At 47.6% G+C, this 17,415-nt stretch overlaps 7 protein-coding genes across 7 annotated transcripts; 4 read left to right on the top strand and 3 right to left on the bottom strand.

Annotated features, from left to right (window-relative positions):
• Positions 1-1,062: 1,062 nt before the first annotated feature.
• BGW36DRAFT_456418 (putative kelch repeats protein) lies at positions 1,063-3,304 on the top strand. The gene is made up of 2 exons (XM_046221924.1): positions 1,063-1,779; positions 1,835-3,304. The coding sequence occupies exons 1-2, from the start codon at positions 1,189-1,191 to the stop codon at positions 3,254-3,256; spliced, it is 2,013 nt and encodes a 670-aa protein (XP_046077466.1). The 5' UTR covers positions 1,063-1,188; the 3' UTR covers positions 3,257-3,304.
• A 44-nt stretch (positions 3,305-3,348) lies between these two features.
• BGW36DRAFT_421434 (putative tyrosine decarboxylase) lies at positions 3,349-4,896 on the bottom strand (the record flags this gene model as incomplete). Its single annotated transcript, XM_046219568.1, has 1 exon — positions 3,349-4,896. The coding sequence occupies one exon, from the start codon at positions 4,894-4,896 to the stop codon at positions 3,349-3,351; it is 1,548 nt and encodes a 515-aa protein (XP_046077465.1).
• Positions 4,897-4,991: 95 nt separating this feature from the next.
• On the top strand, positions 4,992-5,717 carry BGW36DRAFT_2524 (uncharacterized protein). The gene is made up of 2 exons (XM_046210021.1): positions 4,992-5,562; positions 5,635-5,717. The coding sequence occupies exon 1, from the start codon at positions 5,086-5,088 to the stop codon at positions 5,533-5,535; it is 450 nt and encodes a 149-aa protein (XP_046077464.1). The 5' UTR covers positions 4,992-5,085; the 3' UTR covers positions 5,536-5,562; positions 5,635-5,717.
• Positions 5,207-7,416, top strand: BGW36DRAFT_2486 (proline iminopeptidase). Its single transcript, XM_046210019.1, has 9 exons — positions 5,207-5,562; positions 5,631-5,866; positions 5,928-6,172; positions 6,257-6,342; positions 6,395-6,559; positions 6,617-6,637; positions 6,696-6,834; positions 6,886-6,982; positions 7,061-7,416. Exons 1-9 carry the CDS (start codon positions 5,517-5,519, stop codon positions 7,370-7,372), a joined length of 1,347 nt encoding a protein of 448 aa, XP_046077463.1. The 5' UTR covers positions 5,207-5,516; the 3' UTR covers positions 7,373-7,416.
• Positions 7,417-7,459: 43 nt separating this feature from the next.
• On the bottom strand, positions 7,460-8,596 carry BGW36DRAFT_353285 (uncharacterized protein; the record flags this gene model as incomplete). The annotated part of the gene is made up of 2 exons (XM_046213419.1): positions 7,460-8,347; positions 8,411-8,596. 2 exons carry the CDS (start codon positions 8,594-8,596, stop codon positions 7,460-7,462), a joined length of 1,074 nt encoding a protein of 357 aa, XP_046077462.1.
• A 248-nt stretch (positions 8,597-8,844) lies between these two features.
• On the top strand, positions 8,845-13,276 carry BGW36DRAFT_2436 (uncharacterized protein). Its single transcript, XM_046210016.1, has 3 exons — positions 8,845-9,343; positions 9,408-12,883; positions 12,936-13,276. Exons 1-3 carry the CDS (start codon positions 8,929-8,931, stop codon positions 13,095-13,097), a joined length of 4,053 nt encoding a protein of 1,350 aa, XP_046077461.1. The 5' UTR covers positions 8,845-8,928; the 3' UTR covers positions 13,098-13,276.
• A 678-nt stretch (positions 13,277-13,954) lies between these two features.
• BGW36DRAFT_285977 (fibronectin-binding protein A N-terminus-domain-containing protein) lies at positions 13,955-17,364 on the bottom strand (the record flags this gene model as incomplete). Its single annotated transcript, XM_046210370.1, has 2 exons — positions 13,955-17,179; positions 17,263-17,364. 2 exons carry the CDS (start codon positions 17,362-17,364, stop codon positions 13,955-13,957), a joined length of 3,327 nt encoding a protein of 1,108 aa, XP_046077460.1.
• Between the last annotated feature and the right edge of the window lie 51 nt (positions 17,365-17,415).

The raw sequence follows: 17,415 nt of genomic DNA, 5'->3' as shown, positions 1-17,415 counted from the left end.
TATTTCTTCGATTTTCGTGTTCGTAGCTAGTTAGGCTAAAGTGAAGCGGGATAGAAGCAGTGAATACGTCTGTTCTTATTCCTGTGTTTTTTTAACTGGATCGCTTTATATACACCAGATGTCCCCAAAGAAAACTTGCTGGTGCTGGAGCTGGAAGTCGATGGGAAGGGGATTCTGGTGTTGGTGTTGGTGTTTTTGGTGATGGTCGAGAAGGGGGGTGATGCTTGATTTTTGGTTTGACTTGACGTGCTGGTTTACGGTGCTGGAAGAGGCTTGAGACGGGAGAACTGAGTGCTGGTGCAGTGGGCGATGGCAAAGAGACGGTGAAGGCGAGAGGCAGATGACAGCAGATGATGATGATAACAGTACCGGGATAACACAGGGCCTTTTCCTCCAATGCAGAACTGAAAGGGTGACGATGCAGGGAGCAGGAGCGACGTTGAGTTGAGGCCCGTGTTTGACGTGCAGCACGCGCCAAGACCTTTTAGTCACGTGATGTCACCTGACAATGCTCATTTTTATCCTTCGTGAATTCTATTGTCAACAATACTTTTTATTTATCGTACGTTGAACATTGAGTTTGAAAAAATAAATAAACAAGGACTTAAATAAGGTCTTCTCCGAGAACAATTATTTGCCTGTTATTCAGTTACGGTCTCAGAAAGGTAAATGTTTAATCAAACATTCACTTTATTTCCAACGCCGAATTAAGAAAAAGAAACGTCAAGTCATTACTTCTAAAACTATGCATAGTCGGAGCATTAAATAAAGAATACTGGAATTTGAGTCCAATTTAATTGTGGTTGTGAGGTATCACTACATGTAGACTGTATAACTTACATGGCACACCTCTGGATGATCCCATCAATCCCTAGTACTAGACACTCATCTTTAAAGTACTGTCCTTAAATTGGAGGTCTTCTCATTTTTAATTTTACGTCGAATGCATAGTATGCATTCTCCCCTTCCTTCTGGAAGTATACCACGACGATCCAATCACAATCGAGTCTCAAAACGGAGGGGCAAATTTCGATGACCCACTGAGACGACCTGCGGGGAAGAGGAATTCTGCACGCGAGTATAATCAATATGACAGGAAAAAAAGAGAGAAAAAGGGCCAGCGAAATTTCAGAGCTGGCGAACTTATCACGCTTCCGCTACTCGTTCAGATAGAAAGAGACAGCAAGGATGGGTAAAAAGGACAAAAAATCCGCCGAACGCAAAGAGCGGGTCGCAGCCAAACAATCTAAAAAGGCCGATAAAAAGGATAAAAAGAATAAAGTCAAAGGCCGAGATGCGGACAGCGATGCTGAAGATGTTGATCTCGATGCTGTGCTAGCAGCATATGCCGAGGAACAGGCGAAATTCCTGAAAGTGACAGAAGTGACATCTGGTCCACCTACGCCGCGGTCATCATCAACCATTGTGGCCTCTCCATCTAACAAAAATGAATTGCTGGTTTTTGGTGGCGAGAATTTTGATGGCACGCTTGCAACTTTTTACAACAATCTCTATGTCTATTTGATTGACCGTGGGGAGTGGCGGGAAGTTACGAGTCCAAATAGTCCGCTGCCGAGGAGTGGGCATGCCTGGTGTCGTGGTGGGAATACTGGCGGTGTCTATCTATTTGGAGGAGAGTTCTCATCTCCTAAACAAGGCACTTTTTATCATTACAATGACTTCTGGCATTTGGACCCTTCTACTCGCGAATGGAGCCGAATCGAACCCAAAGGCAAAGGCCCTCCAGCTAGAAGTGGCCACAGGATGACATATTTCAAAGTACGTTCCTTGCCTAGCTTTTCTCTCTGGATTTTACATACTGACGCGATAGTAGAACTATATCATCCTGTTCGGTGGATTTCAGGACACCTCTCAACAAACCAAGTATCTTCAAGATCTCTGGATCTACGACTGTGCGAATTTCACATGGCACAACCCAGCACTCCCTCCTGCATCGGGGAAACCTGATGCAAGATCCTCGTTTAGTTTTCTGCCTCATGAATCAGGCGCTGTATTATACGGCGGTTATTCCCGTGTCAAAGCATCGACCGGGGTTGGTGGAAAGCCGGTGAAAAACGGACCACAACGAGTGATTCTCAAGCCAATGGTCCACCAAGATACCTGGTTTCTGCGTATCACACAGCCGGGGGCAGATGTCCCAGCTTCTACAGGCCCTAGCGTGCGATGGGAACGCCGGAAAAAGCCTGCTAATGCGCCAAATCCTGCGCGAGCTGGTATCACGATGGCCCACCACAAAGGACGAAGTATCATGTTCGGCGGTGTTCATGATATTGAAATGAGTGAAGAAGGCATTGACAGCGAGTTCTTCGATACCATGTTTGCTTGGAACTTGGAGCGGAATCGCTTCTTTCCACTCACCCTCCGTCGTCCAAAAGCCCCTGGCAAGAAGCAACAAAACCAGGCAAACAAGTCTCGAAACCGAAGCAAAGCCGACGAAGAAGAATTGTTGAAAAACTTGGCTGCCTTAGAGGCTAAGAGGGGTATAGTTCAAGAAGAGGGTGACGATATGGATATTGACAGTCCCAAAGTCGAAGAAGAGCAGGCTGAACCAGCCACTCCGGCAGTTGTTCGTTTTGAAATGCCACATCCTCGTTTCAATGCGCAATTGACAGTGCAAGAAGACACACTATTCATATTTGGCGGGACTTTCGAGAAGGGAGACCAAGAGTTCACCTTCAATGATATGTATTCTATTGATTTGGTCAAGCTTGATGGCGTGAAAGAAATCTTCTACAACGAGCCCGCCAACTGGAATGTACTGATTGAAGAAAGCGAAGATGAAGACGAAGAAGGGGATGACGATGAAGAAATGGAGGATGACGAAGAGGAAGAGGCAATGTCAGTCGACCCCCCCTCCGAGGTTCCCACGGAGATCACGGTGCCGTCTGTGACGCGCGACATGGAGCAACTCGACGTTGAGGAGACAGAAACGGAGTCTACAGTGAAAGACGACCGACCACATCCACGTCCATTCGAGAATTTACGTGATTTCTTTGCTCGTACGACTACTGAGTGGCAGAATTATCTAATGGATAAAATGAAGAGTAAGGGAGATGCTTCAGAGAAGACAATCAAGGAGCTTCGAAAGGAGGCTTTTGATCTCGCTGAAGAGAAATGGTGGGACAGTCGCGAAGAGATCATGGCACTTGAAGATGAACAGGAGGCAGCTGGAATCGGGGAGGTTGTTAGTATTGCAGACAGGAAAGAAGGCAGCGGTGCCACACGTCGACGATAAATAAATTAATTGTGTTGTCTATACCCCAGAGTAGAAATAAATAAAAGTCATATTGCTTTCATGCTATTGTTCTTGGTGTGACAAAATCCAACTTAATGTACACTGTTTGATGTAGATGAAGAAATCTTTTCCAGTACATCGGTCACTACTGCAAAATCTCTTAGCACATCTGTTCTCCAGTTGGAAACTGCTATTCGACAGGCTGGCTTCCCATCCCAGGAGGTCCCCGAAACAAACATTTTGGAGGTAGCATTGATTCTTTCCGCTAGTTGCTTGTTCAAAGACTCGTCGTTGGCTCTAAAAAGAACAACCACATAGGTTTGAGCACAAAGATCCTCTTCACTGCTTGCCAGGGGTAGAGGGGTATACGCAGGATGGTCATACAACCAGCCGGCAATCATGCGAGAGAGACGGATCTGCGTTTTGAGTATAGTTTGAAACCCATTTTTGCCATACGCCATTAAAGAAGCGTAAACCGGAAGGGCTCTTAAACGTCTTGAATTCTCGATTCCAATATTTAGTGGCGATGGAACTGAATCACCACCACTGGCTGCAGAATTCAAATATGCCGCATTTGCATTACGGAAGACATCTTCCGACAAACTGGATGGTGGATGGCGACAGAGGAAGAATCCGCAATCGTAAGGGACATTTAGGAATTTGTGCGCATCCCCAGTGATTGAATCGGCCAGCTCTATACCGTCGCAACCCCTCGTGATAGCTGCATATTCTTCTTCGGATGAACCCAGAATGCGTCCGAATATGCCAAAGGCCCCATCGACATGTATCCAAGAGCCATATTTATCGCAAAGTCGTCGTAACTTCAACATCTGGGCCCCTCCGCTCGTCGCAAAATGCCCGGTGTTAACCTCGCCGCAAGAAATAACCACAATACTTACTCGATCCGGATTTGAAAGTTCCTTTTCCAAAAGATCCATATCAATTTCAAGTCGGTTCTGTTTTGAAGTGCAGATGCTCTTGACATTAGCACGCCCTATTCCTAGGATCCCCGCGGCTTTCCCAACCGAGGAATGGGGAAGCGTCGAGAGCACTTGCAATTGTTTAACGCCAGCAGCCAGCATGACTTCAATAATCCCATGCTCTCCGACACTCCGAATGGTGGCACCCCGTCTTTCTGCGGCTGTTCGCAATACAAACTCCCTTCCACAAGCCAGCCCTATTATGTTGCTTCCTGTCGCACCAGTAGTGAAAGTACCATGCTGCCAACTTGGCCTGCTGAGATTCAGCAGGTCCACCACGAGACCCAGTCCCTTTGACTCGACATCGGTGGAAATGGAGTGCTCATCCATATGAACCTGAACATTTTGGTCATAGACGGAGACAATGTTGTCTGCCATCAGGGCTACTGGCGTTACACCCCCGGTCACAAAGCCATAATAATTAGGGCTCAGACTGCTACCGTTGAAAGCTGGCACAATATCATGGAGAATATGGTCTCTGGTTTGTTCTAAGCCATGTCCTCGGTCTGGGAGATGCTCAAGTAGGGTCATCCGGGCTTTGCGTAGTGCCTCTGGAGCGGGGAGAACACCAGAATCCCATGGCCGTAGAGCTACCTCCCATAGGCTCTGACCAAGCTGCTGGAGCTCTCCCAGAGCCTTATTCCGGTTTATTGGTTCCATGCCGTAATGGGCTGAAATGTGTTTTGTAGAGGGTTAAGATCAGGGAATAATCGAGGACGCCGGCTGTAAATTTCGGATAATCCTTTTCGACAGATAGGGTCAACAGATGGCAACTATATATGACATCTGTCATTCAAATTTTGCCAGCAGCAGGGGCCCGCTGGCTCAAGATACACTGCAACGAGCACCATGGATGGCCCGTGGCTCACATGCGATGGGGCAAAACTTCGCATTTACTTGCCAATTCGCAATCGTAGCGCTAGCTGGTGGACCCTCCCAATACGACCTGGTCCGCCAGAAGGGCAGGCAGTCTCTCTTCCCCCTCTGCCTTTGCCAGTCACTCTCTCTATTTCTCTCTCTCTCTACCAGGACCACGGCGTTTTTTTACCAGGAATGGTTAAAACCAGGGCAGGAATAATATGCAATTATCGGTACCAACGCCAATATTGCAGCAGCATCTCCAACTCGAGCGGCCCCCCGCCCAGGCTAGCGGGGGCTCTCCTCACGCCAGCTCGACTTCCCCACAGCCAGTCACTGTTTGTTGACCCGCAAATCCTCCCTTTCTCCAAGACCCCTCACCTTCGCTCGCAGAGTAAACCACCGAATATCGTTCTCAAACTATGGCAGCAGCAAAGCTAATTGACCGCCGTCTCCGCAATGTCCCTGGTGCGTTGTCTGCTGGATGCGGTTGTGCAACACCGCATCGAAGAATTCTGACCAACCCATTTATCCAGGCAGGCTTCGCGTAGCAGAGCTGTTCTTTGACGTTCCTATCAACTACAGCCGGCCGAACGACGGTACTATTCGACTTTTTGCTCGGAGTGTGCGTCGCCAGGCCTCCTTTCCCGACACAGAGAGTAACGAGAAGCCTCTACCATGGTTTTTGTTCTTGCAGGGGGGCCCGGGTTATGGATGCCGGCCACCTCAAGAGATGGGGTTTGTTCCAATCGTTCTCGATAAAGGCTATCAGGTGAGCTGGAGGCATCTCTTCCATCCCCGTTCTTACGGGGTATATCTGACATCATTCCCAGATTCTCTTCTTAGACCAACGTGGCACTGGTCTCAGCTCTACGATCTCGGGTCAGACTCTTGCCCGCCAAGGCAACGCCGTCAAACAGGCAGAGTATCTGAAACATTTCCGTGCAGACAACATTGTGCGAGACTGTGAGGCTGTTCGCAAATGTCTGACTGCAGACTACCCCGAGGAATACCAGAAGTGGTCTCTTCTGGGGCAAAGCTTTGGCGGCTTTTGTTCCACGACGTACCTTTCAAACTTGTGAGTATATGCTCCAACCCCTCGTTCTATCAAATGAGATTAACAGTGTTGACATATTGATTTTTGTACCTATTTTCCAAACAGTCCAGAAAGTCTGAGAGAAGTCTTCCTCACTGGGGGTCTCCCTCCACTCGTGAACGGCCCTGATCCAGTCTACGAGAAAACATATCGTAAGCCTTGATCGAGAAATACTATTAATTTCATATGCTAATATTAGAATAGAGAAGGTTGTTGAACGGAATGAAGTCTACTATGAAAAATATCCAGATGATGTGGCTCGGGTGAAGAAGATACATCAATATCTGAGACAAAATAAGCCACGTCTTCCGTCGGGTGTGCTTACCCCAGAACGTTTCCAACAGCTGGGCATCAATTTTGGTGGTCAAGGTATGATTTGAACTAGTTAGAACTCAAGAAAACGTTGTACTTATTACTTTATTTTAGGTGGCTTGGATTGTATACATGGTCAGCAATCTGTCCACTTAGTTGTATAGTTTCCACCCAATCTAATTTGCGATATCAGACATTGTCTTGCGAGTCACAAATGACCTTGATTTGTTTGGCTTTTTGACACGCCCGACTCTATCCCTGATTGAGAGCTATGGGGGATATGACAATGCTATCCTTTATGCCATCTTGCACGAATCTATCTATTGCCAGGGGTAAGCCATCTGCTATACAACTACTTGTTTCATTGCTAACAATGTCCCTAGCCAATCTTCAAACTGGTCTGCCGATAGACTGCGCTTGAAAAATCCTCTGTTTCAAATCGACAAGAACGAGTCACAGGTGTATTTCACTGGTGAAATGGTATGTTATTCCCTCCCCTACTCCTAATAATTCTAGCCAAGAGAAATATGAGTTTCTCACCAACAATGTGTACCTCAGATTTACCGAGACATGTTTGATTCTTATGATGAACTGAAGGAGCTGAAAGATGTGGCAGAAATTCTAGCCACATCAGATGACTGGCCAGCTTTGTACGACGAGGCTCAGCTAGCAAAGAATCAGGTCCCAGTCTATGCAGCTACCTATGTAGACGATATGTACGTCCATTACGACATGGCAACTGCGACGGCAAAGAAAATCAAGGGCACCAAGCAATTTATCACGAATACTATGTATCATGGAGCGTTACGTGAGAGGACAGATGAGGTTCTGCGTCAACTTTTCTTCCTGAAAGAAGATTCCATTGACTAGTTGCGGTTAAGAAGACCCCGGCGCTATTATGTCATAGTAGAATTAGCAATAGATGCAAGGAGACAGGATGCCTCTTATTAATTAGTTCTAATCTTCAAGAGTCCGTCCAAAGTCTATTAGACGAATTTTCCGAGCATCTCGTGGATGCAACTGTGCAACCTTAGCCCTAACAAGAAACCGTGAGACTGCTGATTCCTTAGATAATTCAACATACGACATCCCAGCTTCTAGCAAAGAATCGAGTAGCGTACGCATCGCTGCCGCCGCAGCTTCTCTCTTATTTCTTGGGATCACATCGTCGTCGCCTGCATCACCCTGCTGCTGCCGTTGAGAACGGAAAATCTGATCAATGCGCTGTTGCGTACGGTCTTCGTCATCATCCTGAGCCGTCGTTTTCGGTTTTTTCGGCTTCCCATGATGCGTATACCCAGCTTCGAGGGTAGAGTCGGGGACTCCCATAACGTCGCCTACAACAGGTCCACCAAGGTCCTCTGCTGCTAGCATTGAGGCAAGATTATCATCGATGAACCTATCAAGAGCTTTCTTCAATTTTGCGGTGGCGCGCTTTAGCTCGTCACTCTTCTTTTGCTCGTCTTTAATGAGCTCCGAGGCCAACTGAGATGGACTCTTTGTTGATTTTTCTGCATGCTCGCTTTCAACCCGTTTGATGCGGTCTTGCAGGCCGCTGGTAATGAGCTTCGCATCACGAAGATCCTCTTCTTCGTCCTTAAGCAGTTGACGGTTTGACGGGAGACTTTCTTGTAGACTCAGCACCGAGGCTTTGCTCTCAAGAATTACACGCGATGTCTCTCGCAATGCAATCAGAGACTGCAATGGGGAATCTGGAGCCGGGAGATCTGGCTCAGACTGTAACAACGAGTCGTAGGCCCTCTTCACTCGTCGTGCTTGCGCCAGTCGAGTCATTGGCTCTATCTCCGACCCCGTTAGCTCCAATCCCTGCTTAGAAGCACGCAGCTGTTGGATGGTGTCAGCAAGATGATTCCACACATTTTAGTAATAACCAAGATACGAACTTACCTCGCGTAAAGCATCTTCCTGGCGCTTCACATGGTCTTGCAGCGACCGAATCGTCTCGTCGAGTTTTCGATTATATTGTTGAGTAGAATCAGAGCTAAGAGGATTTCGGGTGTATTGTTCCTCGACCTTTTGGCCTCTGTTCGCAAATGCACGTATTTTTTCCAGTTTTTGCGACTCGATGTTCATCTTGTTGGATCCCTTTCAACTTTAGATCAGGTGTAAGGTCTGGTTATACGTAACAAAGAGTTATGCAAGCAGCGGCTTCTCGACTATAAACACTATTATTTCAGATATTTTCTTTTGCAGTTTCTTTCTTGCATTGTTGTCGTGCGAAAGGTGGTGGTCTTGTAGGTGTAAAGATCGTGTCACGTGAGCACGCGGCACGGGTGACGGCTCGAGCTACGCGCCTCAGCGTCTGGTACACACCACACCATGGCCATCCCACTAACTGGCTAACGACTCCAGCGACAACAGAAATCAACCCATTGCATCGGATCCGGAAGCTATGAATTGCCCTTATGACGAGGAATAACTTAGGACAGCACCTAAGTTGGCTCCTCAACCGCGGGTTCCCAGACTTGTCCTCTGTTGGTACTTTGACGCGATCTGATCCGAACATTGTTGTTTCCAACTTGGATGGCCCAACAGTTGAACAACAAAACAGACAACTTCAGGAAGGTCCTTCAACGAGTATACAAAATCCGCAACTGCGGAATGACCAGCCACCACAAGTGACGCACGGTGGTGAAGGCTCTCTCCATGAAGATCCTAGCATGGCACGGCTTAACTTCCTTCCTTCGTCAGAGTCTAAACTACGCATGCTTAGTCGCACGAATAAGAGCTCCCCAATAACTCCTACGACTCCAAATGCTCGTCGTTTGCGTGGATCCAGGAGTCCAAAACATGACGGCCAACAGCTAAGTACAGCTAATGGTAAGCGTTTCTGCGCGTTCTTCAACATTTGTAGTATGTAACTAATCAGTGATAATACCCGCAGATGTTGCCTCAAGCCATAGCAAGCGAAAAACTCCTTCGAAGCGAACTGGGCCTTTACTTTCTTCGGACTTTATATCACCGTTCGACAACGTTGAATCCATTGATCTAACTGGCGATCCAACGCAGTCAACTTCCTCCGATACAGTTGAGGCGTTTGGGGAATCTCAGCGCTTGTGGCGAGAAGATTTCGCGACACGAGTAGAGCCACGGTCCACTCGTGGCAAAAAGAGAAAGAGCGATGAATATCAGTCGGATCTCGTGTCCTCTCGAAAAGCCTCACCATGCGGAAAGGTCTCTGGAACACCATCCAAAACACGCATACTGGATGCTACGTCTTCCCCCACATCACAACGTTTGTCGAGATCTACAAAGAAGTCTTCACGAATATTAGCTTCTAAGCCGATAGTCCGCCCGGCTGTATCGGCCGTCGGTAAGCATGAAGCAAGCCCAGCTCCTCAAGAAGTCGATGACTCTGATTTATTTCGCTGGGATTCCGATGATATGTTCCAATACCCGCTCTTGCCTGGCGAAGAGAAAGCATCTCCTTCCCCGTCTAAAAGAACTCAGCCTAAGCAGTCCGTCACGCCGGTACCAGCGCTCGAACGTTCGACATCCAATGTTCCTCCTAGCTCTACCTCGCTACAAAAGGCGCAAGCTACCATTATGCCAATCGCTTCGACCCCTTCGTCTCAAATATGCAAAGACGCGAAAGTAGATACGTTCTTGGGACTACATCCTACCGTGGTTGACTTTGCAATAAAAAAATTGGGCCAAGGCGTTGTTGCCAACGCAGCCATTGTAGTACAACATGCCATGGAGGGAAACCAAGCACCCCCTGAGCTGTTGGCTGCAAACAAGTCAGCACGCTCAAAAATCGATGCTCTCGAAAAGATCAAACTCGAAAGAGACACTCATGATCAAAAAAGAGCGCGGAAAAACGATCTCAAAGACCTCATGGTTAGAACAGTTGCAGATGGAGGCGACTTGTCTGGTGTGGCGGCGGAGGTCAAAGAAAGTCAAGCGATTATGAAAGAGCTTCAGCAGATTGAGTCTCGTATGAGTAATCTGTTGACTGTGATAGATTTAGACCTATCTGCATTCCCTGTAGCCAGCGATTCAAGCGATTCAGGGACCAGCATTTCCCACGAAGCATCGCATATGCTTCCCAGGTCGCGTGTCCAAGCAATTCGCCAAGATCTCCATAACGAGTCTTCTACGACTCCACGATCATTTTCTCCGCAAACTTCAATGTCCAGTGTTAGCACGTCCTTTCGCCTCAACAACACAGGGTCTACGTATCATGATGGAGATATTACAATGGGCAATAATGTCGATGAATTTGATTTCGATGCAGCGGATGATGACTTCCTCGAGGCTGCTAACAATCTTACGGGCCTCGATACTAATATCACCTTGGGTCATCGCTCGACTACTCGCAAAGTATTTGCAGAAACATCAGGAAACGTCACTCGCGTTCCAACACCCAAAAAGCACATGACCGCCGACTCGAGTACAATGATGTCCTTCCCTTGGTCAAAGGATGTCAAAACAGTCATGCGAGACAGGTTTCATTTAAAGGGCTTTCGGCCCAACCAACTAGAAGCAATCAATGCTACTCTTAGTGGGAAAGATACATTTGTTCTGATGCCAACAGGGGGTGGGAAATCCCTGTGCTATCAACTTCCATCGGTGATTAACAGTGGCCACACACGAGGGATCACAATTGTGGTATCGCCTTTACTGAGTCTGATGGAGGATCAAGTTGATCATCTAAGGAGATTGAACATCAAAGCACACTATATCAATGGTGATGTGAGCGTGGACCATAAGAGATGGATATCATCGACTCTCAGGAGTTCCTTTGCGGAGCGAGAAATAGAACTACTCTATGTTACTCCAGAAATGATCAACAAAAATATGAGCCTTCGAGACACGTTCAAGGATCTTCATCGCAGCGGAAAGTTCGCACGACTTGTTATTGATGAGGCCCACTGTGTCAGTCAATGGGGACATGACTTTCGTCCAGATTACAAGGAGCTTGGATCCTTCCGCGCTGAGTTTCCTGGTATTCCGGTCATGGCACTGACGGCAACTGCAACCCAAAGTGTCAAGGTTGACGTGATTCAAAACTTGGGGATGTCCGGGTGTGATGTCCTGACTCAGAGCTTCAATCGGCCAAACTTGACCTATGATGTTTTACCTAAGAAAGGCTCCGTTGCTAATATTGTCTCCCAGATGGCGGACATCATCGAATCCTCATACAAGGGTAAAGCAGGAATAGTTTACTGCTTGTCTCGAAAAGATTGTGAAAAAGTAGCTGGGCAATTACGGGACGATCATCGTATCAAAGCGGCCCATTATCATGCGGGAATGGAGGCTGGAGATAGGTCTTCTGTCCAAAAGGATTGGCAGGCTGGAAAATATGATGTTATTGTCGCAACCATTGCATTCGGTATGGGAATTGACAAACCTGATGTACGCTTCGTCATTCACCATACCATCCCCAAGAGTTTGGAAGGTTACTATCAAGAAACCGGCCGTGCGGGGCGAGATGGGAAACGCTCTGGCTGTTATCTATTCTACAGCTACAAAGACACAACCCAACAAAGACGCTTCATTGACCAAGGCGATGGCAACTGGCAGCAAAAAAATCGACAACGTCAAATGCTCCGGAACGTTATCCAATTCTGCGAAAACGAAAGTGATTGTAGGAGAGTACAAATATTGGCATATTTCAACGAATCCTTCCGCGCCGAAAATTGCCATCGGACATGCGACAACTGCAAGTCAGATGCAAGCTTCGATATGCGTGATTTCACCTCATATGCGAAGAAGGCTGTGGAACTTGTCAAGGAGTTCAACGACTTGGACGAAGATGTCACCATATTGCATTGCATTGATATCTTCAATGGCTCGAAAAAGAAGATGAAGGGGGAACATGCAAGTATGCCGCAATACGGAGCAGGCTCACAACTTGAATTAGGTGACATAGAGCGATTGTTCTACAAACTAGTGAACGAGGAGTATCTCCAGGAAATATCCAAAGTGAAGTCGAAATTCACACATCAGTACGTTAGGCTAGGTCGTAACGCTAGGGAGATTCTTGAGGGACGACAAGTTATGAAGATGCATGTTATGTCATCCAGAAAATCCAGCGCAACCAGTAGAGCGCCCCGAAGGGCAACGCACACCGAGCCATTGGCAACTATGGATGATCATCCACAATCGACGAATGTTCCGTCTCCCATACAAGCGTCTCGCCAGCGTGCTGTGCGCAAAGCGAAAACACAGAACAATTTCAGCGACGATGATAGTGATGGGTTCGAGCCTGTACGAATAGCAGGAAGTTCAAGTCGACGTAAGAGGGCAGAGTTGGGGCCTCCAATTACCCAAAATGACCGAATGGCAAATTTGGATGAAGTTCATCGAATGGTGGCGGAAGACTTTTTGGCCAACGCCAAAGATCTCTGTCAAAATGCAAGTAGAAACGAGAGAGCGGTGTATATTGTGGTAACTAACTGTTTTATAGATCATGATGCAGAAAGCTCTACGCAGTCAACCATTTTCAGATACCGTTCTTCGTGAAATGGCGATCAAACTCCCTCAAGGTAACAACTTGAACTCGTATGTGAGTGTGATTTATGTTAACAAACACAGATATTGCACAAATGCATCATATAGACGATATTGAGCCTGACAAGGTGGAAAGACATGGAGCCCAGTTTCTGAAACTTACTCGGAACGCCAAGAGCTTGCTTTTGAATATGCAGAGTAACAACGAAGTCGTTCATGATCCCAACCACACCAATGTCATCAACATCAGCAGTGATGAAGACGAGTACAGCAATGACGAAGATGTCTTTGACACACTTTCACAGATGAATCCTACTACTGAGAGTATGACCAGCCGGTACTGGAAACCAGCTCCTTCGAATCGACCTTCCAAAGGTGCAAGGTCTAGTAGACCACCACCTGGCACACAATGTATTCCTCTTGTCCAGACAACTTTTGAGAATAATAGCTAACAAGATTTCTAGTGACTGATTTCGATGCCCCCAGTACGGGTAGAGGATCATCGTCAGGCGCGAGGTCCAATGCAACAGCACGCAGTCGGACGAAAGCACCTAGTAAACGTGTCAGCTCCGGAAGCGGCGGCGCTAGGAAAAGAGCCGCAGGCACATCGAAACGAAACTTCAGTGGTGGAAGTCAAAGATTCAGCAGAACAACTAAAAGCGGCGGCGCTGTCCGAGGCGCCTCGTCTTCGTCTAGAAGAGGTGCAACAGGAGCCGCTTCGAAACCTTCATTGTCACGCATTGAGATGATGCCTACATGATTATACGACTATCAATGATCGATATATATGTACGCCGAGAAGAATTCTGTGAAGGATTTTTTGTATTCTTGACGTGTTACTATAGACTTGTTGGCATCAACCACACTGGAGATGTGTATAGTATTTGAAAAGCTATATCTGAACTCTCCCCTATGCATTTATTCAGAAGGTAGTTCTATTACTACATATAAATGTAGCTATGCCATGCCATAAGCTTATTTCTTCTTACTTCCCTTTCCACCCTTCTGTGTTCCGCCGCCGCCTTTTCCTTTGCCTCCTTTGTCACCACCTTTTCCAACGCCTCCTCCACCTTTATTTCCTCCCTTCCCTCCTCCACCACCACCACCAGTGGTGCTGCCGCCAGATACAATACGCACTTTGCCGACAGGCAAAGTATTCATAACCTCGACATCCCGCCAGCCCTTGAGTAAATCGGCCTCACGAGCACGCATACGCTCAGCCGTAGCCCGATCCAAACCTTCCGCAACATCATCCGCAATGATCTTCTTGCCTACTTTATTCCCATCAACCGCACCACTAGCTTCCACAATCCAATGGCCCAGAATCTCTTTAATAGCCTTGCCCTTTTTAACGTTTCCTGGCTGCAGTTTGGCCCGATATTTGAATCGAGCCAGTGCAGGCCATGGCGCAGCCACGGGGAGGGCAGCAATGACTTCGTCTTCTGGAAGAGGCACCCCGACAAGAGCAGGTAGCCAGGATAGATCTTCCGCTTCTACTTTCGCGGTCTCTTCGTCGTAGATTTCGGCATCCCCGCTGCCATTCTGCTGGAATTGTTCTTGTCGTTTACGCTCAGCCTCGGCTGCGCGTTCATGTTGTGCTCGGCGTCGTCGTCGCTGGGCTTCGAGGTCGGCTTCTTGTTTGGCTTTTGTTTCCGCAGCTTCGACTGCTTTGTTCGCTTTGGCATTGGATCCGAGAAGCCGTAGGGCTAGTTCTCGGTCTTCTTCGTCTTGATGCGCATACTTCTGTGCGGCTTTCTTGGCTTTTCCTTTTTTGCCGCGGATTATTGTCTGCTTGTTTGATGAGACTTGTGAGGGGGTTGGCGTGTTTGATCTAAGGGTGTTTCTGTCAGATGTTGATGAGGATTTTGCGTCATTCGTTGTGAGGTTCTTCGAATCTGTTGTTTCCACTGCGTCTACCCCACCATCTTCGGAATCCTCGTCTTCTTGCTGGTTGGCTTCTTCGGTTTCTATTTCTATGTCCCTGCCGGCGGCTGCTTCATTGGTGGATGTTTGCAAGGGATTCGTCTTCGAACCTTGATCATCTTCACTATCTGAATCTGAATTTGAATCTTCATGAACTTGAGTTGACTTTTCATCAACAACCCCGTCAATGCCTTCGTCATCATCCTCTTCTGCTTCAACTATTGCTGCATTTTCTGAAGTTGGTGCTGGATCCTCTGGGTCTGGTTCCTGTACATTGGAGACAGTATCCTCTTTCGACTCCACGTTTGATGATTCTTCTACCCGATGTTTGCGGTGATTAGCAATGCTTTCTTTACTTATCTGAAACAACACGGCGAATCCTAGTATAGGCTGTGCTGGAGCGAGGAAATTTTTCTCTCCTTTGATAACGAATCCTCCAGTTGCCAAAAGCTCGCCTCTTTCGTTTGTTTTAGATACTTGGTGCGCGTGGGCCCACCAAGAAGGCATTAGAGCTTTTGATTCCCAGACTTTGGATGTAGCAACCGAAAGTGTACCGGCTTGAGCCAATGTACCCGGCGGGATTGGCGCGTCAGGCGTCCCTGCCTTGTTCTTGATGATCATAGGAGTGGCACCTTCAAGGTCAGCGTGAACAAAAATATCGCCCTTGTTGAGATATCGTCTGTATAATATCTCAACTTGATGTACATCCCGGCCGCCCACCACAAGATATCCATCCGTAGAAATAAAATATATATATTTTTCAAACCAAAATGCTTTCCTTGATGGTCGAAGAACCTGTTTTTCCTGCTTGAGGTTGCGCTTCAGGTCCTGCGTGACTTTCTTTTCCTGGCTTTTGAGTGCTTTCTCAGAAGATTGTATGGTTTTCTGTTCTTTGATTGCAGCAGACTTCTTCTGGTCATAGTATTGCGTCGCATTCGACCATGGCGACAGGGCCAAGTCAATATCGATAGCGAGCTGCTCCGCGACTGGCGTTGGTTGACCGCCCCCAGAGTCACTATCTTCAGATTCTTCAGAATCAAAGTCAGAACTATCGTCCTCTTCCTCCTCTGCATCCACGCTCGCTTCACTTAACATCAATGTCACAACGTTCTCATGGAGTTTCAACGGCAGTTTTATGATTTGTGCAACAGGGTTGTTTCTTCCCTGTTCCATTTGAATCAGGCTAGCAATTTCGACCCAGTCCATTCCCTGTGCTATCAGTCCGTTGACGGCATCAATAGCTTCTTGAACACGATACACATTCGCCTGGATGGCTTCTGCCTTGCGGATGTGCAACTCCTGTGCCTGCTTCAGAGCTCCAGCTCGTTTGTGGTGATCAGCCCGAGCTGCTTCCAGCTTTCGCTTTGCCGCCTCTTCATGCTCTGTCAAGCGAGACTCTAACCTCTGCGATTCTATTGACGAGAAGTACTCGTCAACAGTCTTATTGAAACTGTCATACTCGAGAATCGTGTGACCCGGCTTCCCTTCAAACTGCCGCGGCCTGAACGGATGGAAATCCTCATAGAGGAGATTTGCAGCCGCCGAGTTTTCAGACTGACCCGAAGACTTGGCTTTGCTATTCTCCACGGCAACAATAAACCCTTTCCCGCCAACCTGTTTTATAACCCTTTCCGCCTCCTGCAAAACGTTCATAGCATCTTGAAAAAGCTGCTGATCACCAAGAACTTTATCCAGCGCCACGCTAGAATCAAACCCCGTGGCCGCGAATGCATCTTCCAGAAGCAATGGAGGAAATTCAGGAAACCCCTGCGTCAGAGCTCTCCTGAAAACATCGACCTTCTTCTTAGACTTTTTCGGCGCATTTTCAGCCTTTTTATATGACTCAACGGCTCTTTCAAGAGCTTCCCTCAGCCTCTCCTTCGACAATGCAGGAACCCCGTTGTAGTATTGCGCTTTCTCCACCGAATATTGTAGGCCGACCTTGACTTCCTCCTGATCTCCAGTAGCAGGCACCTGGCGGAATAAAGCGACAATCTTGCGGTCCGCGTCCGTGAGAATGATGTTACCGCCAGCAAAAAACTCCAGGAAAATATGAAAGGCCCCATCACTGAAAGTAATATCGATAATCCGATCAGTTCCCAACTGGTTTATTGCGGTCACTCGGCGCGTCTTGAGGCATTTGCGAAGTCGGCTCACAAACCCGGATGGCGCACTTGCTGTCGTCCGCGAGTATTCGGTGAGATGGCATCGGAAGCCGGAGTCGATGATAAACTGTCTCCGATGGTCTGGCTTGGCTAGTTTGAATAGAAATATTCGCTGTGGCGGGAAAACGGTACAGAAAGTCAGCGACAAGCTGCCTCGAATGGCGGGGGGAGCGCGAGGGCAGGATGATGTATTACCGATGAAAGATCATATATATTCGAGACTCGCAGTCCTGTGAGAGCTTCGCTGAGTTCCTTGCATATGACTTTGACATCTATTGACGAGAATCTTTGCTTCATCTTCGCAAAATTACCGAGCAGGCGACGCTCACAAAGCTGACCAGGCTGGCA

The sequence above is a fragment of the Talaromyces proteolyticus genome (assembly GCF_021365285.1).
Source record: "Talaromyces proteolyticus strain PMI_201 chromosome Unknown BGW36scaffold_1, whole genome shotgun sequence".
NCBI lineage: Eukaryota > Fungi > Ascomycota > Eurotiomycetes > Eurotiales > Trichocomaceae > Talaromyces > Talaromyces proteolyticus.
The sequence above is the reverse complement of the archived record's forward strand: the minus strand, read 5'-3'. Positions and strand labels throughout refer to the sequence as shown.